Here is a 23,429-nt window from a genome sequence, read left to right on the forward strand (position 1 = left end):
TACTACAAAGGAGGACACTATACTAAGATTCCATGTGTAAGGAATGTGCCCTATTCAGGGAGACAGGAGACAGCGGCCTTGAGAAATGGAGTTGATATCTGAAGAATAAGAAGGGGTTAACTAGGTGAAAGGGTCTTCCAAGTAGAAGGGACATCTGGTATAAAAGTCCTGTGGTGGGAGGGAAACCAGAGATGTGAGGAACTGAAGCTATGTGAGGGAGATAATGTAGCAGATGAAGCCAGAGGCTGTTCCATGGCTAGTCTTTCCTCTAAGAGCAATGAGGGCCAATGGCGGGGAGGTGTGAGGTGGAGGTACTAAAAGGTTATAAACAGACAACTTAAGAGTTATTTGTGTGGCTTCTTAGACTAGTATTTCTAATCTAAGGATCCCCTGCATCATCTATGACAGGGATCCCCAACCTTTTTGGCACCAAGGACTGACTGTAGAAGACCATTTTTCCATGGATTGTGGAGTGGGGGATGGTTTGGGGATGCTTCAAGAGCATTACATGTACTGTGCACTTTATTCCTGTTACTATGATATCAGCTCCATCTCAGAGCATCAGGCATTAGATCCTGGAGGCTGGGAACCCCTTACCTACAGGGATCCCTGTATCCCCTACAATGTCTTCCACAGGTTTTGCATGAGTAGGCATGAAAAGTATTCATAAATTAAAAATACTTATTTAACTTAACTCATGTTAGTACATTATATTTTTTAACATCTTCACTCACATGTTTCAATTGCATGATAACATTCCTGAGGAACAGGCAGGGTGAGCACTGCTATCTCTAATTGACAAATTAGGACATAACATCCAAAAGACTAGCTTGGCAAAAAGCACACCGCCAGTTTATGTCAGAATTGTCATTAGACCCTGGGTCTCTTGACACCCTCCTCCCCTGACCCTTCCCACTGAAGCAGTCCCTTCTTTCATGTTCCCTCCCAAGTAATCACTTCAGACACAAATCAGCACCATCACCATCAACATGGATCAACTCCCTTGAATAAGCAGCTTATTTCATTCATTTATATATGAATTGTGTGACATTTAGAAGTGGATCAGCACTCTAAACATTTTATTTGAATGGTCCTACCATTTTGTTCTATGAGGTCAATGTTGTTAACTGTTTGGTTCAAATGTTCTATAACTTAACTAATTTTTAGACTTCTTTACCTATCAGTAATTGAGAGAAGTCAGTAATATCCCACTATGACAGATCTGTCTTTTTATTCTTGTGGTAATCTTTCACTTTATATATTTTGAGACTACATCATTAGGCACACGCAAGTTTAGAACTAGCACATCTTCCTGGTGAATACACATCTCTACCAATACATAGTGACCCTATCTCTAGCGCTGCTTTTGGCCTCAAAGTCCATTTTGTCCAGTATCAATGCAGCTCTACCAGGTTTTTTCCTAGCTATTATGGTGTGTCTTTTCTCAACTTTTTACTTTTGAACTATCTGTACCTTTACTTTCCAGGAATGCTTCTTTCAAAAGTATATACCTGAATTCTAAAACTGGTCTGACAATCCATATTAACTAAAACATTGGTTCATTTGTAATTATTTCTATTAATAACTTTTTTGGCCTTTACCTGTCCCTCCTTTTCTAAAAATTTCTCTTTCTTGCTATTTTTGGGATTATTTTTTTAGTTCATTTTCTTCTTTATTAGTTTGAAAGCTTCACTTTCTGTTTCTATGATAGAAGAATTGATATATTAGCTAACTTAATGTAATTAAATAACATGAACTCCAAACACTCAATCCCAATCTGTAAGTTTTGCTATCCAGTACTTTATTATCTTTTTGGGAGGAAGAAAGGGCTGGTGATTCACTTTAGTTTTTTAAACTTTTTATTTTAAACTAAATTCAGACTAACAGAAAAGTTGCAAGAAAAGTACAAAGTATTCCCTCCACCCAGATTCCTTAAATATTAACATTTTACTGAGTTTGCTCTTTCTCTCTCACTCTTTCACATACGTTTGCTGCTGCTGCTGCTGCTGCTAAGTCACTTCAGTCGTGGCCAACTCTGTGCGGCCCCATAGACAGCAGCCCACCAGGCTCCCACGTCCCTGGGATTCTCCAGGCAAGAATTCTGGAGTGGGTTGCCATTTCCTTCTCCAATTCATGAAAGTGAAAAGGGAAAGTGAAGTCGCTCAGTCGTGTCCGACTCTTAGCGACCCCATGGACTGCAGCCCACCAGGCTCCTCCATCCATGGGATTTTCCAGGCAAGAGTACTGGAGTGGGTCGCCATTGCCTTCTCCTACATACATATTATTTTTCAGAGTCTTTTGAGGGCATGTTGCAAACATGATGCCCTTTTGATACTGAATACTCTACTGTGTATTTTCCTAAAATTATATAACTATAGTACAATGAATAAAATCAGAAAATTAGCAGTGATACAACCCTATTACCTAGTAAATTTTACTGACTGACCTAATAATGTCCTCTGAGGATAGGGTTGTTAGGGACCAGGATCCCACTTCTATGGTCCAGGATCCAGTCTAGGTTCGTACACTGAATTTAGTTATCTTATTTCATTAATCTCTATTAATTTGAGGAGCTCTTCACCCTTTTATTTCATTTTGTCTTTTGATAACTTGATACTTTAGAAGGGTAGTGTGTCCCTCAGTTTGGGTCTGTATGATGTTGCCTCATGATCAGATTTGGCATGCCTTTTTGGTGGGAATACTAGAGAAGAGATGTGGTATCCTCCTCAGGATGCTGCATCAGAACTCATGCGATGCTGACTGGTTGCTTGGTTATGGGAATGTCTGTGAGGTTTCTCTACTACCTTTCCCTCTGTAATGAGTTTTTTGTAAAAAGTATTTTGTGGCCCAATACACTATTTGTGTCTGACTCTGTGCAACTCTATGGACTGTAGCCTGCTAGGCTCCTCTGTCCATGGGATTCTCCAGGCAAGAATACTGGAGTATTCTTGGGTTGCCATGTCCTCCTCCAGGGGATCTTCCCAACCCAGGGACTGAACCTGCATCTTTTATATCTCATCTCCTGCATTGGCAGGTGGGTTCTTTACCACTAGTGCCCCCTGGGAAGCTCAATTCATTATTATTATTCTTTTAATTAATCAAAATTTGCCCATTTTTTTATTGACTCACCATTCCCTCTGGAATTTTAGATCTTGTATCCAGATCACTTTCCTTCTGTCTTAACCATGTCTTTTAATATTTCCTTTAGTGAGGGCCTATTGGTGACAAATTTTCACAAGTTTCTATTTGTCCAAAAACACATCTATCTTTTCCTCATTCTAAAAAGATATCTTTACTGGATATATGATTCTAAGTTAGTAATTATTTACTTAGAACACTGAAGATGGCCCACTGTTTTCTGACTCCTATTACTGCAGTTGGGAAGTGAGCAACCAGTTTAATTGCTACTTTTTCAACACTAGTATGTCTTATCTTTCTTTGTGTTTCAAGAGTTTTCTCTCTGCCTATGGTAGCATTATGGCGAGCCTAGAGGTGGGTTTCTTTTTATTTATTCTATCTGGGATTTTTTGTCCTTTCCAAATCTGTGGTGTAGTGTCATTTTCACAGGTTCTGAAATGTGTTAGTAATTACCTCCTCAAACATTTTGTCTGCCTCATTCTCTTCTTTCTTTCCCTTAGAAATTCTCATTAGATTAAAATTAGATTCTATTACTCCATTCTTCATCTCTTTTAACTATTGTTAAGGGCTCCATCTGTGGGTCCCATCTTGCATTTTGCATCATTTCTTCATGTCTGTCTTTCAGCTTATCACTTCTCCACTCAGTTGTATCAAATCTGCTATTAATTTCTTTCCACATTCTTAGTAGGCTTGACTGCTATCTGTTGTTTTGCCTAGCTCTTTCTATTTTGTTTTATCATGAGATTTGAGATTTTTGACTATGAGTCAGTATTTCTTGTAACTCTTCTCATGGGACTCTGTTGAGGCCTGGATTGAAGGTGGATTTGCATTTGCTTCTGTCAAGCTTCCAGGGCACTACCAATCCAGGATCAATTTAAGCCAAGTTTTATGTATGTTGCTGTTGAGGACCATCCAGGAACTATGAAAACAAACTAGGAAATAAGTATGAGGAGCAGCTCATTGCTCTAAATTTTTAGGGAACTATTTCTGCCCTCCCCCCTCCCCCCCACCTAGCTTAGAGACTTGATTTTTCTTTGTACTCTTGGAGGAGGTGGTGAGCATGTTCCCCATTTAGGGTCTCAATTTTAGCAAAAGTTTGCCTTCCTGTTCCCCTGTTTATAGGAGTCTGAGGCTTTGTTTTTTGTCTTCCGCACCCCACTTGGCTATGAAAACCATAGCTCAACGTCACTGGGTTCAGCAAACGCCTCCCAGGTGAGTCCGTGCTTCTGCTCTGTTCCAAGTTCCTATTTTCACTCAGTTTATATATATATTAAAATATTTCTTATGTATTTATTAAAGTTCTTATGTATTTATTACAAATATTTTTAGAATATAATTTATCCAGCATGAAGTGTGATCATAACACCTAGTCCAAAACTGGCAAAAAACAAAAGTCTCTTTCATTTTAAAAATGAGGAAACTAAGGTTCAGAGAAGCTAAGTAACTCACCCCAAAACATAGACTGCATAAATAGTAAAGCTGGGATTGAACCCAGGCGGAGATGCTGAAACATGTATTTCAAAACTAAAGTCTAATTTACCCAAATTTAAGTCACATGAATTCATCTACATGTAGATTTGCAAATATCAACTTGGGTGTCTGAAGAGTGAAACATAAATCTCAGAATTGTTTCCTATTATAATCCTTGAGGAAGCAAGATGGAAAAAGAATTAATTATATTAAAACTGCCTCCATTTTAATAAAGTTAAAAAACACCTAATAAGTATCTACATATATATGTGAGTGCGTGCATTGTGTGTGATCTTTGATAGGGGTGATCAGAAAATACTGCAAATTACAATGCCCAATGAGAACATTCTGAGACTGTTAGGTTTTATTACAGTTTAAACAAATGAATTGGATTTTAATTCTCAGTGTGTAGTCATCTCTACCTAGGGAAGAATATGTAAATCATAGTGAAGACACCATATCTCTCCAGTCATCTAATTCCTTTTCCCAGGAGTAATCACTGCTAACAATTTCTTCAGTAACTTTTAAACCATATTCCACAGGACAAATAAACTTATCAATTCTAGTATGTGTGTCATGGGCCAAACAAGCTCTTCACTGTAGACTCACCAATCCAACTTTCACATCTAATATTTCCCACCTCTGTTTATACAGCTCACACATATACCCAAGTTCTTTCCTTCCCCATCCCTCCCACACACACAAGCAATCACTGTGAACCAGGGATCTGATCCACATTTCTTTATCAACGGTTCAAAATTCTACTCTAGACAGTGTATCTTTCCAGTAATTATCTCTCTGATAATTATTAATGTTAGTTAATAGAGAGACTCCAAACACATTGTTTCCATAAAGAATCAACAAAACTAAAACACAAATCAACTGTCATCACAGGAAGCTTGCTCTGAACTCACAGGGATTGTGCAGCTGTCTGAATCTCGAGACATAAACACAACATTGCCTAAGTGTAGGATGCCAGCAAGTATTCGGAAAATTCCCATCTGATAAGATTCACTAATTCCTGAAACAACAGAGTAAATGAACAGTGATTAATTTCAGAATAGGAACTAAACAATTAAAGCACATAATTTAACTTTTTAAGAGTTTAATTTTTAACACTTGAATACTGCCAGATGTTGTACACATTATAATGTGCCATAGTTAACAACACTTTCACCTTTGTTGACCTTTACACATGATGCACTTTAGCACTGTGGTTTAGAGCATCGGCTGTGTAGTGAGACAGACCTCAGCTGGAAGCCAGGCTCTGCTCCTGACCTGCCATCTCACACGGGCAGACACCTTCACCCTTCTAGTTTCTGATTTGAGACACAGGGACATTAGAGACTATCTCAAAGGGAGCTTGTAAACATTAAAGGAGAAAATACACTTAGTAAAGTTAACACACTGTGTGACACATGGTAAGTGCTAAACAAATTCATCACACGATTTAAGTATCTCACTAACACTACTATTTAGCTCTACTCTAAATGCAAGTTGTGGCTCAGTAAGGTTGTTTTAAGTCAAATTATTCAATCACTTCTTTTAACTACAGACCAAGAATAATTCAAAGAGACCACACAATTAAAAATGTTCAGGCTGGTGCTATGCCCCAGCCTGACAAGTGAGTAAACAAAGAACTAGAGCAGGACCTGAAAGATCAGACAAGGATGAGAATGCAGGTCAGCCCTTGGTGGTTTACCAGATGACGCTTCACTCTTCAATAAGGTAAGATTTTTCCAGAATATTAGATATATATTATGTTTAAGCAAAAATATTACAATTATTTCCAAAAATGCAATCATATACAGGTAATTCAGAGTTCATTTTACAAGGAATGTTTCTACCATCTCCTGCGTTATGACTTTTTCAAATTTGCAATTTTCTGTTTATAAACAGAGTTAGCACTGGAAGTAAAGCAGTGTTTCTCAAACTATAATATGCATATGTGAATCACCAATGAATCTGGTTAAAATGCAGATTCTAGTTTAGTAAGTCTGAGATTCTAAATTTTTACAAGTGGTCCTGGATCATACTCTGATTGCTGCTGCTGCTGCTAAGTTGCTTCAGTCGTGTCCGACTCTGTGCAACCCCATAGACGGCAGCCCACCAGGCTCTCCTGTCCCTGGGATTCTCCAGGCAAGAACACTGGAGTGGGTTGCCATTTCCTTCTCCAATGCATGAAAGTGAAAAGTGAAAGTGAAGTCGCTCAGTCGTGTATGACTCTTAGCGACCCCATGGACTGCAGCCTACCAGGCTCCTCCATCCATGGGATTTTCCAGGCAAGAATACTCTGATTAGCAATACTTTTAAATTAAATTAACTCATCTCAGGTTACTCCTCAAAATACCAATGTATGACTTTAGAGTTATTCATATGCTGAAACATTTAAATAAATAATTCAGCACTAAAAGTTGTATACTACATTTCTAAAGGTCAATTTATTTATATGTAGATCCAATATATTTTTTTAAATCTAGAAACAAAACAGTGACCTGAGCCATTTCAGAAACAAATAAACTACATGTAATACATTATTTTGTCACCAAGCCAGCTCAACCACATTTCCAGGCCACAAAAACACACCCAAAATGAAAAAAAAAACAAATACACAAAAAAATCCTATAAAACATAAGTTTCTGAATAGAAACCCATTCCATTCAGCTCTACGTTTCAGATTTTGTAAAAATTTAAATAAACAGTCCCATATCTTTCCCCTGAAGCCGTGAACGTATGCTTTAAATAGCTTTATTGAAGAATAATGTGCATATCATAAAACTCATCCATCTTAAGTATGCAATTCAAAAGTTTTGGGTAAATTTACAAAGTTGTACAATCATTACCATAACATATTTTCAGTATAGTTCCCATGATCCCCAAGAGAAACTCTATGCCCATTTGATGCCCAAATGTTTTTTATGAAGAATGTTAAATCTGAAAAAAAAAAAAAAGTTAAATCTCCCCCAAATTTTCACCACTTAATATGAAGCTAAGCCAATATTCCAAATCAAAGGTTGCCTGAGTCAGAAAGCTATTGCTTCCAAGAATTCAAGGATAAGATTACATACCTAGCAAAGTGCAGGCCTGCCTGGTATGTGCCATCTCCTTGGCATCATCTACTCCTTCAATCACAGGACTGCCACCTTGATTCGTGTAATGAAAGTTATTTGCATCTCCTGCAATTAAGGAAAAATTTTTAAAAGATTTGCAGTCTATGAAAAGGCCTTGACTTCTACCCTTATGTCCACTCTGCTTTAGAGGCAGTGAAAGCACAATTAATTGTATAGAGTCTGGAGTCTGACTGTCTGTATTTTTAGTTACATTTTAATACAAGACTCAAATTAAATAATGGAGCAAAATGTTTGTAGAGTTTAAGTGAATAGTCCTTTCCTAAAGGTTTTATTTCAATCTACATGCTAGGATAATTTCTTCAAACACTTTCCTCCTTTCTTCATCAGAGACTTCATATGGTTCTACCACATAAACTCCTTTATATTTTCTTTCCTTTTAAACAAGGCAAATTTCATACATACACAAAAGTAGAGAAACTAGTATAATGAGCCCTTGTGTACTCATCGCACTCATCTTAAACAAGTATCAACTCAAGACTAATCTTGTTCCATTTATACAGCCACTTACCCCTTATCCATCCCATGGGTTATCTTGAGGCCAACTGCAGACCTCTTATTTCATCCATAAATATTTCAGTACAAGATAATCTCCTTTTTAAGAAGTAAAGTTATGAACTTGGAAATAAACAGAAGATAATACCAGCACAATAAATCTAATGTCTTATTCATACCTAATCGCAGCACTTTAAATTCAGGTAAGTTTGCTGAGGCACAAAGTTGATAGAAGATATGATAGTTTCTCTCCTCTTCTGCCTTTGAAATAAGAAGAGTTATCAATTACAGAATTTTAATGTAAAACTCAGAAAAGTTTTATGTTTAATATCTATGATTATTGAAATGTGATTTATTAACTATGTGCATCTGTTTGAGTGTATCTGCTGGTCAAATTCAACACAATATATGTGATAGTAATGCTTTTTAAACTAGTAAACAGCTTGCTATATGGCACTGTCATAAGAGATCTGTGACTTTTGGGGAAAGTAAAATCTCTGTTGGCCCAATACTCATATTTTCTCACAGTACCTCTTAGATTCATGGTCTTCCTAACACTCTGGGGAAAAAAAGTCCCATCTTTCCCATATCTTAGACTGGACCATCTACTGTAGTTGTTTGTAAGAAATCCACAAATGCACTACATCATCCATATCAATTTAGATTATATATTTAAAAATCAATAAAAATATATTTCAAATAGAAGGTAAATTGTGTACAATTCTAAGACCATTTCTTAGTATTTTCTGACTGCCTTCTTCCACATATATACTTTCAAAATACAATGTAATAATACTGCTCATACAAAACTTAATTCTTATATTCTATCATCATATTCCTGAATTCTGCAGTGTATTCAGTTGACAGAAAGTGAAAGTAAAAGTCACTCAGTTGTGTCTGCTCTTTGCAAACCCATGGATTATATAGTACATTGAATTCTCCAGGCCAGAATACTGGAGTGGGTAGCCTTTCTCTTCTCCAAGGGATCTTCCCAACCCAGGGGTTGAATCCAGGTCTCCAGCACTGCAGGCAGATTCTCCACCAGCTGAACTCAGTTGACAGAAGAATACAGCAAGTAAGGCCAAGGTCGGGTTTCATGCATAATGGGGGCTGGTGTCTGGTAAAGAAAACTTATTACATGGACAGAAGACCCTAAACAAAAAAACAATATACCAATGACTATAAGCATGAATAGGCAATATGAGGGCTTCCCTCATAGTTCAGTTGGTAAAGAATCTGCCTGCAACGCAGGAGACCTCGGTTCAATTCCTGGGTCAGGAAGATCCGCTGGAAAAGGATAGGCTACCCACTCCAGTATTCTTGGGCTTCCCTGTGGCTCAGCTGGTAAAGAATCTGCCCATAATGTGGGAGACCTAGGTTCGATCCCTGGGTTGGGAAGATCTCCTGGAGAAGGGAAAGGCTACCCATTCCAGTATCCTGGCCTGGAGAATTCCATGAACTTGTATAGTCCATGGGGTCGCAAAGAGTTGGACACGACTGAGCCACGTTCACTTTTCAGGCAATATTTTAGGGGGTTCAGTACATAGACAACTAGAAAAGCTGGAGAATCTACAGAAATGTTTTGATAATCTTTGTACATGAAGGAATATCAAATATGTACTCTCTGACTCACTTTGATATAACCAAACATCCTCAATATTATATAGGCTTGAGGGTTGGGGAAGAGCTAGAATTGCTTCACAGTTTCTAGGCAAGAAGGGTTTGGTCACCATACCAATCTTCCCTTTCATCGTCTACCTATCAATCAAATCTGTACTATTTAGACTCAGTCTTCTCTTAGATCATATATTTCCCCCATTGTTTCTTCTGCCTATTAAGTATTTTTTTAACCTCTTCGAGCATACATGTGTATACAATAACACTGTTCTGCATGTATCTAGATATTAGAACAATGGAGGAGGGTAACTATTGCTTTACTATACAAATCAGGTATTACATTTCAGTTCAGTTCAGTCGCTCAGTCGTGTCCAACTCTTTGCGACCCCATGAACTGCAGCACGCCACGCCTCCCTGTCCATCACCAACTCCCAGAGTTCACTCAAACGCACGTCCATCGAGTCAGTGATGTCATCCAGCCATCTCATCTTCTGTCGTCCCCTTCTCCTTCTGCCCCCAATCCCTCCCAGAATCAGGGTCTTTTCCAATGAGTCAACTCTTCGCATGAGGTGGCCAAAGTATTGGTGTTTCAGCTTTAGCATCAGTCCTTCCAAAGAACACCCAGGACTGATCTTCTTTAAAAGGGACTGGTTGGATCTCCTTGCAGTCCAAGGGGCTCTCAAGAGTCTTCTCCAACACCACAGTTCACAGTATTACATTTAGGTAGGCACAAATCAGGCACATCCCTAAAGTCAAAGCCTGACTAGTTCTAGGCTGCCCAAACTCATGACTTTCAGTATGTTTTTCCTACACGTTCTAAACCTTAATAGACTTGTGTGATGGAAGCTATAGACTCAGGTATATGGCAGTACCAGGGCTTTTGGAATCTCCATGAGGCAGGCATCCAGTGAAAGAGCTAGAGGAACCCCATGTCACAGTTTTCAGTGGGTCACCAGGAGTCCTATACTAGGAGTTTTCCAGTGGTAAGTCCACATTCCCTGAGCATAAACATGTCTGTCAGTGTTGTAATGTATAGTGTTTCCCATTTACAAATAAAAAAGGAGTAAGAGCAGGAGTTCCCTGGGGGTGGGGAGGATTCCAGATTTTCATTGCCAAGGCCTGCGTTCAATCCCAGATTGGGGAACTGAGATCCTGGAAGCCACCCCCACTCCCACTTTCAAAAGGACTAAGAGCATATGTGTGAATGAAAGTCTTACACCAATACGTAGACTTGAGTGTGTTCTCTGACAGTGGTTCACAACTGAGTTATGAGGATCTATTAACTCCCAACATTCTATCTAAACAATACCATATTCTGAAAGAAAAGAAGGAAGGAAAAAGGTCAAGAACATTTTTTTTGAACTGAGTTCAAGCTATAACTCATTGAAGCATAGACCAATGTCTTCCCTATCAACTGGGAAATGTGACAGACAAGACAAAACTATCAGCACCTCTTCTTAACTAATCTTTTTGTACAAGCATCTGGAGGAAACAGCAAAAATCATTAAACCTAAATCACTGTCCAGTCCCAAGACTACTAGTCTAAGGGGTATTCTCTGACAGGCATTGTTTCACATGTTTCAGTCCAGATGTAGTTTGTAGTAATACTGACATAACATGCTCAAGAGAATCTGGGAATAAAGTGAGCTCTGGAATGATACAGCAATCTGTATGTATACTGGCCTGGCTTACCTGGAACACCACTCTGGATTTCTCTAAAAGGTAAGTTCTCATATTGGCACCGATGATTCGATATCTCTTATCAAAACCAATCTCAATGTACTTCCCAAAACGGCTACTATTATCATTCCTGGTTGTTTTAGCATTTCCAATTGACTGAAAAACAAGGGGAAAAAAAAATACGGTTTTAGAAGTGCAATTCATGCCCTGACATGAACAGATTTGTTCAGGGAGAGACAGAACAGAGGTGAACACAACCCTTTAAAAGTGATTCTTTTAAAAACAGAACCAATTTTGCCTCTGCAAATCGCATGCTTTGTCACTGCACAATCACACAGGTATATACTAATAGTCAGTATCAGCCTTGTTATTTTCACACAAGTGATTTTCAGAAACAGCAGACAGGAGGCCAGCAGTTGGGAGGTCTTCACCATGGAAGAAGGCATGGAACACACTCATTCATGTCAGCAAAGGAAAAGAACGGATGGGACCAGGGGCTGCCTAGGCACAATCCATCCTAGTTAAATAACTAAGGTTTTGATTTCTTGAAATGTAGTCTGTTTCATGTAAATAAACTGGCTAAGACAAAGTAATATTTTCCTGGAAATATTGCCCTGGTGTTCAGGGTCTCTTTGTTTCAGCTGGATTGCTTATTAGTGGAGTGTTAGTAATCACCCCCTCAATTCAAAGCAATTTTCAGAAACCAGAGACAGTAAAATTTGGCTTTGAATTTGATAGTGGTATGTAACTTGCAAGACATCTGCTACAGAATGTAGAGAATGTAAATTTCTGCTAAATTTTTAATATAATCTTAAACACTTAAATGGCATATGCACTGCCTTCTGATTTAGGTGACATGCTTCTATAATTTTTACCTTCAAGGCAAAGCAAAAAGAATGCTCAAGTTAGAAAAGCAAGGGTTCACACAGTGCATATATTAAACGCTTAATTAGATAATTTCATATAATTAATATCTTTCCCTATGCAAAGCCTGTGACTACTAGGATTAGTACACTGAAACCGCAGCAGAAAGATATGAGAATGCTCTGCGGCATTAAGAAAGCAATATAAGAAAAAAAAAAAAAGGCAATACAAACACAAGTGATGAAAACAGCAGTAGCACAGCCACAAAAGTTAACACATTAGAATCTCTGATCAATCAAAGAAAACATGTTTAGTCTCTGGAATATGACAGGTATTATCCTATTCTGTTCTGACAACGAGAACACTGCTAAATTTAAGATTAACATTAAAGATGGAAAGAATGGCTGGAAACTACTTTTCCAGCAAAACTTGACACTACAAAATACACAACAAAAAGTCTCCATATATTCCTATTATTTTATTTTGTTTAGAAAATGAAACTAATGGATCAACGCAAAGTTTTCTTTCAACACAACACACTCTGTCAAAGAGCAGATGAGGTTACATGTGGTAGCAGTGGCAGAGCAGTGAGTCACTGAGTGCTTCCGGGGCACTGTCCTCAGCACCTTCCCCAGCAACTACGCAAGCTGGGAGAGGGTGGTCTACAGCTTCTCCTCCCTCCCAACTCCTATCCCAACCTCCACATGTCACCTCCCTTGGATCTCCTCAGAGTGTGGAGTGGACCTGCCAAAATCACTACACTCTGTGAGAAGAAGCAGTGAATTGCCAGGGTTGAAACAGATCCTTTTGTCTTTAAGTATAAGGTATATCAACATATAGCAAAGAATGGTAGAGGAGTAAATGAAATATAAGTCTGAAGATGTGGGTATCACAGCAGGCCCTACCACCAACTTGCATCATTTAATCCTCTGAAGAGTATTAGTGTCCTCATGTGTTAACTGACTAGAATAGACAAGCAGTAGTTGTTCAGTGGCTCAGTTGTGTAAGACTCTTTGTGACCCCATGGATTGCAACACGGAAGACTTCCCTGCCCTTCACCATCCCCCAGAGCCTGCTCAAACTCATGTCCATTGAGTTGATGATGCCATCCAACCATATCGTCCTCTGTCATCCCCTTCTGCTCCTGCCTTCAATCTTTCCCCGGCATCAGGGTCTTTTCTAATGAGTCGGCTCTTTGCATCAGATGGCCAAAGTACTGGATATTCAGCTTCAGCATCAGTCCTTCTAATGAATATTCAGGATTGATTTCCTTTAGGATTGACTGGTTTGGTCTCCTTGCAGTCCAAGGGACTCTCAAGAGTTTTCTCCAAGACCACGGTTCAAAATCATCAATTCTTCGATGCTCAGCCTTCTTTATGGTCTAACTCTCACATCTCTACAGGGCTACTGGAAAAACCATAGCTTTGACTAGAAAGACATTTGTCAGCAAAGTAATGTCTCTGCTGTCTAGGTTTGTCATAGCTTTTCTTCCAAGGAACAAGTGTCTTAATTTCATGGCTGCAGACACCATCTGCAGTGATTTCAAAGCCCAAGGAGCTGCTTTGCCTTTTGCTTCTCTTTTCTCAGCTATTTGTAAAGCCTCCTCAGGCAACCATTTTGCCTTTTTGTATTTCTTTTTCTTGGGGATGGTTTTGATCACCACCTCCTGTACATTGTTATGAACCTCCGTCCATAGTTCTTCAAGTACTCTGTCTATCAGATCTAATCCCTAGAATCTATTTGTCACTTCTACTGTATAACCATAAGGGATTTGATTTAGGTCATACCTGAATGGCCTAGTGGTTTCCCATACTTTCTTCAATTTAAGTCTGAATTTAGCAATAAGGGGTTCATGACCTGAGCCACAGTTAACTCCAGGTCTTGTTTTTGCTGACTGTATAGAGCTTCTGCATCTTCAGCTGCAAAGAATATAATCAGTCTGATTTCAATATTGAACATCTGGTGATGTCTATGGATAGACTCATCTCTTGTGTTGTTGGAAGTGGGTGTTTGCTAAGACCAGTGCATTCTCTTGGCAAAACACTGTTAGCCTTTGCCCTGCTTCATTCCTTACTCCAAGGCCAAACTTGCCTGTTACTCCAAGTAACTGGAGTACAGGTAACAGAGTACTCTCTTGACTTCCTACTCTTCCATTCCAGTCCCCTATGATGAGAAGGACATCTTTTTTGGGTGTTAGTTCTAGAAGGTCTTGCAGGTCTTCATAGAACCATTCAGCTTCAGCTTCTAGAATAGATGAGCAGTAGCATCCCTTTCAAAAATAAAACTATATGATTCTAAGCCTTTAACCTGATACGGAAACAAGGTTCTGGATATAAATAGTGCCTTTTGTCCTTTCCCTCTAAGTGTTTCAACAGCCTTACAAGTACTGTATTTATAACAGCCTCCCTAATGCTCTTTTCATTTCAATCAGCAAGAAATTGTTAAAGGAAAGAAGTTTTGTGGTCTTGATTTCACTACTGATTTCAATGACATGTTGAGTGCATTATTCTTCTTTACTAAATGGAGATGGAAATCTTCAACTACAATTTATTAAAGAGGAAAAAGAACTATTAAGACCCAGTGCGCCCCCATCACTTTCCTGGTCCCTATCTTAGGATAAAAATTTCTAGGGAATAAGAAGGGCGAAAAAGCAAATGTCATAAAATTGAGCAAAAAAGAATCATTTATTTCTCTGTACATCATTTGCATTTTGCAAAAGGAGTCTATGCTGAGGATGAGGAGCTGCTGGCTTTCCAAAGGATAATGTGCAAATCCCGTAAGTCACTGGGCTACAATGTTCAAGGTGTGGGATGACTGTAATCACTGGAGACATAGACATGCCTTTCTTGACATCACAGTAAAGGGCTCTGATACAGAGACATAATCCTGAGGCAGGCTTAAATGCTACAAATTTTCTAGGCCACATATTCAATATTTTACCTATGTTTTCTTCCTGTAACTGTAAACCCTTTGTCACCATTTTTCAGCCCTATATTCCATTTTAACCTTTCAAATTGGGATGCCCTTATTTGTAATTGTTAAAAAGTAGTTATCTCTTTAACAAATTTTATTAATCCAAATTCCTGCAGAGAAACTAAACAATATTATAGAAAGAAGCAGCTAAGCATAACTGCTGTCATTAAAAATTTTAATAAATTAATTTTTAAAAATGTATAACTGCTGTCTTTATTTTTTTTTGTTCTTCCTAGAAAATGAGGTAAATTCCTTATAACTGTATTTAAAAAGTAGTATCTGAAGCCATTTCAAATTTTTAATATCACTCCTACATAATACAAATCTGTGTTGTAGGAAAAAATGTAGTTATTTTTTAGAATATAGAAGGTCATAAAATATTTCATTCAACTAGACATATTCCAGAAGCTTCATTCCAGACTTATATGTTATTATACAGTCTGAATCTAGAAGAGATGGGGTTTCCTAATGCCATCATAATCAGGACTTTGGTATCTTCTAACATTAGGGACTAAGAATGGACTAAACTACTGTTGAACACCAAGAATTTGTTGTTATGATCAAAAACAGTAAAAAGAATGGCAGAAAGTAAATCCTTGCTGTTATCTAAACCAAAACAAGAAATGGGCTATACAGACTATATTATCACAATAGTAACATGAGTAGGATCTACCATTATATCTATATAGTTTAAATTCTTTCAAAATCTTAATATTTTCTTAAGATCTTTACTGCTTTCTTTTGACATAAGCATCTGTTTTCTCCTGTCCATGCTATTTCAGAAAACATTTCCAGTTCTCTTTCCATAGCTCCCCCAGCCCAGGAGGCTCTTAACTTCCCCAACATCTCTTATTTTCTCAATCCCAAGAACAGAAGTCCTGCTGCTCTAGAAGGTAGCCCTGTGGGCAAGGGGTCACAGCATACTATAATAAAGTGTCACACACAGCACTGCACACCAGGCACAATTACCTCTGGACTGATTAGTGCAAAAACCACTTGTATCACTGGTGTACCAGCCAGTTCTAAACGCCATCTGTGTTTGGGTGACAAATAAGACTTGACAAAGGGAAATAAACAGGAATAAAGAATGCTGACTAGGATTATTGTAAAAAAAAAAAAAAAAAAAAAGGTTTGTTTCTGCATGTCCAAAGTCATTTCTCTCCATTTACTGAGACTTATTTTCTCCATTTAATGTAACTTTCCTAAAATCACATCAATACACAAATAATCCTCCAGTTACAAATCCTAAAATACTCAAATTTTCACATGAAAAGGTCTGTTTTCTTTGGTCTGAGCATGTCTACTTTGTATATATAGTCTACTTTTGAAAGGATATCTTTTCAATGGGTTTGAGTCAGTTCTAGTGAGTTGGATGAACCTAGAGCCTGTTATACAGAGTGAAGTAAATCAGAAAGAGAAAAACAAATATATTAACACATATATAGGGAATCTGAAAAAAATGGTATTGATGAACTTATTGGCAGGAAGGAATGGAGATACAGATGGACTCCATTAGAGAATGGTCTTGGGGGAGGGAGAGAGTGAGACAAATGGAGAAAGTAGCATCAACATACATACACAATTGGGTGTAAGATGGATAGCTGGTGAGAAGTTGCTGTGTAGCACAGGAACAGTGTACATAGCAACTGTGTACACAGAGCTGTGTAGCTCTGTGATGACCTGGAAGGATGGGATGGGCAAGGAGGGGAGGGAGGCTAGGGAGGGAGAGGATGTATATATAGTTATGGCTGATTTGTGTTGCTGAATGGCAGAAACCAACACGACATTATAAAAAAAATTTAAAAAAAAGTTAAATTAACAAAAGGGGGGAAAAGGACATCTTTTAACAGATCTTCCTTTTTTCAAGAATTTATATTAGTAAATTTCTTTTTCTAATCTAAAACTGTGTGATATGCTGGACAGAAACATGCATAAAAATGTTTCCAAGATCATGATTTAAGTTTATAGTTCTACCTGTAAAAATATAAAAACTTACAGCTAAACAGGTTAGACTACATACAGAAAACAAAATGTGGGTAAAGGAAGAATAAAACTCATCATGCTTGAGCATAGTGAATCCTACGTTTTAGAAGGAGCTTAAATAAGCTCAGGATTGGGGGGGAAAGGAGTAGCTTATACTTCTAGTACAAGCAGCAATAGATACAACTCCATTAATTGAGGAAAAGAAGTGCCATTGCCAGCTACTTGGAGGCAACAATGTAGTGGTAGGTTAAAAACACAGGTTTATGGAATACAGTGGAATCCTTTATAGCTGGACTTTACTTAAAATGCCTACTTTACTGAATTTTTACTTTTCCTAGATCTCTTACTAATATCAGGAACAGTATTTTCCTACTCTTAGTGGTTGGGAGGTCCCAAACTTTCTGACATGTGATGTTTCAATCAAATTTTTCAGTGTGGTTCTTATGGAGAGGATACACTAAGAAGGCCGTGGCTGCTGCTGTCTTACCTCCATGATGGGGTTGGAAGCCAACACCTTTTCCTCAACATTGGCTTCACTGGCAGAACCACTGACTGTTGCAAAGTATCTCATGGCATACTTAGCTGAGACTGTTTTTCCTGCCCCAGACTCTCCACTTACAATGATGGACTGATTTCGTTCATCTCTGTAAAACAAAGAAGAGTAACTGACATTACTGCCCACTTCTAAATGTGATTAACATCATTTTCTCTGTGTTCTCATCAATGAGCCAAGGTGAGTTCTTGCTGGTTCACACATGCAAAATTGTGAGAAGGAACCCAAGAACAACATTTCCTAATGAAAAGAACAACTTACCAAGTAACAATGAATAGAGAAGGAGAAGAAGATATCAAGCATTAATTTGAGAGCATTGCATCTAAGAATGAATCTGTAACAGTCTGAATTTTTTGTGTGTACATATCTCAAATATATTACTTTATTAATAAAATTATTTTTGTATATTACAGCACTGTTGTCAACCACCTTCAGAAGAGACAGGAGTTACTGCAAGTGAATTTAGAAGAAAATACTACTTAATTAAAATGACAAATAGTCTACTGGCTAACAGTCCATAAAGTAGTATCCCTCACAAATTCCAGTTCTTATTAAAGTACCCTCATTACCAGAGAACAAACAGTTCATTTGCTGGCTGATTCATTCAAATATGTTAGAACTCAAAGACTATCTACTATTACATACTTCTTTAATTCACTCATACAGTGACTCAAAACTCTAGGTGATGAACTGGCTCATAAGACTAACATTTCTTTGAGGATAAGGACCTATGTTACCATACTGTTAATATCCAGCACCTAGTCCAGAGTCTACACATCACAAATGCTTAGTAAATGTGCACTGAGTGAAAGTGAGTCTAGGAATAAGTCTGCCTTGGCTATGACTTTGGGCAGAAGCAGGAACTAAAACTTTCTGAGATGAAACTAGCAATCAGCTACAACCCATTAAATTAACTGAACAAGTTCATAAAGGTGGTATCCTTTGTGCCCTTAATTTATAGAGACAAGATGATTTCAGGGGTTTTTAGTGGAACTATCCTACACGCCACAAGATTGGGAAGTTATTTCACTACAGAAGATGACCTTTTCATCTTTTAAAAGATATTTCCTTATCCAACAAGGATTTAGCAAACACCTACTACACACCAAACATAGGTGCTAGATACAAGGGATACAAGTTTAAAAGCTATGATCTGTATCCTCCAGTGATTGATGGTCTGAGAGGAAAGACAAACTAATAATTAAAGACTATAATAAATGTAATGTATTGAGAAGAAGAGGTGATCAAGGAAGGCTCCCTAGAGATGATCCAGCAAAGTCTAGAAAGATGAGTAAGAGAAAGCAAGGGAAGAAGTTAGGAAAGAAACATTCCAGGGAAAGGAGATAACATAAGCGAAGGCTCAGATGCATGAGAAGTTAGGAAACATTAGATAATTCAATTTGGCTAGAACATGAAGTAAGGACAGATAAGGCCACAGAGGTTAATAAGAAGTGGATCACAAAGATCTTACATGAGATGTTAAAGAATTTGAAGTTTACCTAAAGGTTACAGAGTGCTACTTCAGGGTTTTAAACAGAAAATAAACAATCTAATCAGTAAAATCACTCTGGCAGCAATGTGGATATGAGTGGCAGGGGATCCAGATGAAAAGATATGAAAGTCTGAACAAAGATTGTGGTGGTCTTGACTGAGACAGGCAGGTGGGTTTAAGAGAAACCAAAGTGGTAGAATCAAAAGTACTCACAATAAGTTTCCAAAGTACAAAGATTTTTCTATGATAAAGGCTGTTTTTTCGTTGAGAAATGGGACTTACCACATTATTTTAGAAAATTTGAAAAGTACAATGGGAATATCCAACTCAGGCCTGATTAAGTAGTTCACATCACACTACCAGGGCTGGTAAACAGCCTGTTCTGACACTTTGACTCCCATACTATGGGGAAAACTAGGACCTGGGTGACACACTAAGGAATATTTAATACTTAACAGTAAAAGCTTGCATATAATTCTCATTTCTAAAAAAAATCCTTGAATCTCACAGTCATCAACTCATTCCCTTTTATTTGAATTTCTAGACTCAGATATTCTCACTGCATCTGTAAAAATGATTTCAAGATAAATCACTCTTAACCAGTTCTCATTATAGGACCAATACCACCTTTCTCTTTTTCAGTCATTTAGAACATTTTAATGTTCTCAGATACATTAATCAAAGGACAGTATCACCAGTCTTTGGATTACCTTCTATAATATAATTAGACAAAGTATCTTTTCTTAATTCCTGCATGATCAGCTCTGTCACTATCCCCTGTGTGACAGCTACCTTGACAAAATTCTCCCAGCATGCCTTCCAACAATAAACAAGATGAAGAGGCTTCCGCTAGTCTGATGAAAAGGAAATATTAGTGGGAACTGTTATCCTAAACTGTACTGCCTTTCATATACCATTTCAAGTCTTTATGATAAAAAGTTGGGGCTTCCCAGGTGGCTCAGTGGTAAAGAATCCACCTGCCAATGCATGAGATACAGGTTTGATCCCTGAGTCAGGAAGATTCCCCTGGAGAAAGAAATGGCACCCCCACTGCAGGAAAAATCCTATGGACAAAGAAGCCTGGTGGGCTACAGTTCATGGGGTTGCAAAGAGTCAGACATGACTGAGCAACTGAGTAAGCAGGCATGCGTGATAAAATGTTATATCAAAAAATTTAAACTTCATTATGTAGTAGCCCTTTCCTATACCATGGGGAAAAAGAGAACTCTGAAAGGAGATAAGGTTAAGGATTGTTCAGGTGGATCACACATATTTGTACAAATACACACATACACACAGTGATTTCAAGCACACACCAGATACATTTTCTTCTCTAGGAGATTTAGGATTCAGGATCCACATGACCAGCAGTTTTAAAGGGACTCCAATATTTATTATATCCCTTGCTTCTGGGCAGAGGCTTCCCTTCTTCCCCAAGCCTAGTAGAGCATTCCAGTATATAAATAAGCACCACTCTTTCATTATAGAAATTTCTCTGAATCAGGCTCTGATCTTTGACCTGTCATTTACCAATTTCATGACTTTGAGCAACTGCATGTCCTCTCTGGGTCACAGTTTCCCTCATTTTAATGATTAAATAGCACCCAAAGTCCTTCTTAATTCTAAACTATTAATACTATAAACTAAAAGTTTAACTCCAGAGTTGATTTTTAGGATGTTGGATATGCCACAGCCTGTACTCTAAGCCAGGTAAACTCTTGGGATCAAGTACAACTGAAAAAGGACAGGCCTACAGATGCTCAGATGGTCTTAAAGGGCTATATTTGACATGGCCAAACATTTCTTCTCTGTAGGACCCTTGAATCTAAGATGGTCAAAATCAACACAGGGCTACAAAGGGAAAAAAAATGTAAGCTCTTTCTGCCTGCTTTTAAATGAAGAACAGGAAATAGAAATGTGTATAAAATATGTACAGTCATCTTTAAAATGTTGTTCAGCTATATGTGGCCACAGGATGAAATGTCAAAAAGAGACAAAAGCAGAGATAGGTAGAAGTAAGAAAGACAACTAGAGACATAAAAGGAAGAAGGGTAATACATAATAAAGATATGAAAAGGGAAAAATAGGAAAAGTATAATAGAGATAGGGAGAAAACAGCCAAAAACATAAAGGATAAAAAACTTTATGGTTTTAAGGTGAATATCAGAGTCTATCCTACTCTACTTATTTGAGCTCTAAGTTTTATAATGTTGAAAGTGTGCAAATATGTAAATAATAATTTATTGTTCTTCCAAATTGTGATTAGCTGATCCTTAAGGTGCTCGCGTCCTTATAAGACCCTTCATTTACTACTGGGATGTAGATATCATTTCAAGGACCTGATAAAACCAAATTAAGGAATACAGATTTACCATTCTTTATCAAGGACAAATCAATCTGGAGCATCCTAAGGCTGCAGGAACTGAGAATTTATGATTTCTAGCTTAGCCAGTCCTCTCAAATGTCTCTGCAATGATCCTAAATGGCCTGGGTACTGGGTTCCCTGAAGTAAAAGTGAACTCTTGTGATCTGTTTAGTCAATAGTACTTCCAGAGGCTATAATGTGAATCAAAAGCTACCACCCTAAAATACTGCTTCATTCATTCATTAAACAATGAAATGAGTAGTCACAATATGCCAAACACTTTATGAAGATAGAAGACTCTACAGTCATGGCCTATTGAGACAGACTGAAAACTATAGTCAAAATATAGTGGACCTGGTGGCTCAGTGGTAACAAATCTGCTTGCTAGTACAGGAGATGCAATTTAGATCCCTGGATTGGGAAGATCCTCTGGAGAAGGAAATGGCAACCCACGCCAGTGTTGTTGCCTGGGAAATCCAATGGACAGAGCAGTCTGGCGGGTTACACATCCATGGGGTTGCAAACAGTCAGACATGACTTAGCGACTAAACAACAACAACAACAATTACAAGGAAAGAGGTCTACCCAGGATCTTATGAAAACATGGAGAAGGAGAGGGAGATATGAGGAGGAGATGCCAGGAAATGCTTTCTAGAGAAGGTGATGCCTGAATTGACTCATATATAATAATAACGAGAAACAAGGTTGTATGGGAAAAGGCAATAGAATTAAACTATGGAGAAGCACCTGAAACCCCAGGAACTAAATTATTCAAGGATAGAATATCCACTCTGGGTTGAGGAAAGAGAGAGATGTTATACTTTAGTCTATTTTCCTTCAATCTGTATCTGTTTGGTCTGTCCAGCCTTTCCTTAGATTATATCTATCAGGATTTCATTTTGTATCAGGTGTATTATTTTACATATTTTCCTTCTGAACTTTACTGTTTAAAAACATAATCTCTCTAGTTTATTGTGCTCATGCTGAATACTATTCACATTTCCAAGACCATCATCTTGTTCTCTGCAAACTTAATGAGCATACCTTCCATTCATATCCAAGTCATCAATGAGGAAACTAAATATTGCCAGCCTGACTCACACAGAATACATTTACTATATCCACTCACCTCAGTATTAACTCTCAGGTGTTGCCATGGTCTAATTTTTAGCTTACAAGTGAACATATTCTCATGAAACAAAATCTAGAGGTTTATTTTTTTTATAGGCACTCAATCTAATTGCTCTCCCTTATTCAATCCCTTGATTAAAAAAAAAGAAAAATATTAAGCTAGTATAATAAAATGCTTTCTTCCAAAGTTATGTATTTACTGTGATATGGCTTTTACTTGAGACTGTAGTCTCTATTTCTCTAGTTAGAAGGTGCAAAGTTTTTCTACGTTTTTATTATTGCCAAGCATTAAGATAGGCTCTGCTCTGTTTCTCCAAGATTTCTGCCTTTGATTAATCCCAAGAAGAAAAGATTTAAACTCTAAAACTTACTAGATAATAAGTAAATAAGACAATACGTCCTATTAGTTTTTAAGTAGAAGTATTTACTTTAAGACTGTGCTGTGCACCAATGAAAGCTGGGGTACAGAGGCAGAAAGATTACTCAGGAAATGAAAACAAGTGTTCCTTAGAGATACATCCATTTCCTGCTAAGAAGTCT

At 37.8% G+C, this 23,429-nt stretch overlaps 1 protein-coding gene across 8 annotated transcripts in view; it reads right to left on the reverse strand.

Annotated features, from left to right (window-relative positions):
• Nucleotides 1-23,429, reverse strand: part of MYO5A (myosin VA) — a 205,588-nt gene that overhangs the window by 91,946 nt on the left and 90,213 nt on the right. For all 8 annotated transcript variants that reach the window (XM_025295614.3, XM_025295612.3, XM_025295607.3 and 5 more), the window contains exons 5-9: nt 17,836-17,992; nt 11,541-11,684; nt 8,411-8,492; nt 7,677-7,784; nt 5,523-5,629 (exon numbers count right to left, since the gene is read on the reverse strand). In XM_025295614.3, coding sequence (XP_025151399.1) covers nt 5,523-5,629; nt 7,677-7,784; nt 8,411-8,492; nt 11,541-11,684; nt 17,836-17,992 — 598 coding nt within the window. The remainder of the gene's footprint in view (nt 1-5,522; nt 5,630-7,676; nt 7,785-8,410; nt 8,493-11,540; nt 11,685-17,835; nt 17,993-23,429) is intronic.

The sequence above is a fragment of the Bubalus bubalis genome, chromosome 11, assembly GCF_019923935.1.
Source record: "Bubalus bubalis isolate 160015118507 breed Murrah chromosome 11, NDDB_SH_1, whole genome shotgun sequence".
In the NCBI taxonomy this organism is placed as follows: Eukaryota; Metazoa; Chordata; class Mammalia; order Artiodactyla; family Bovidae; genus Bubalus; species Bubalus bubalis.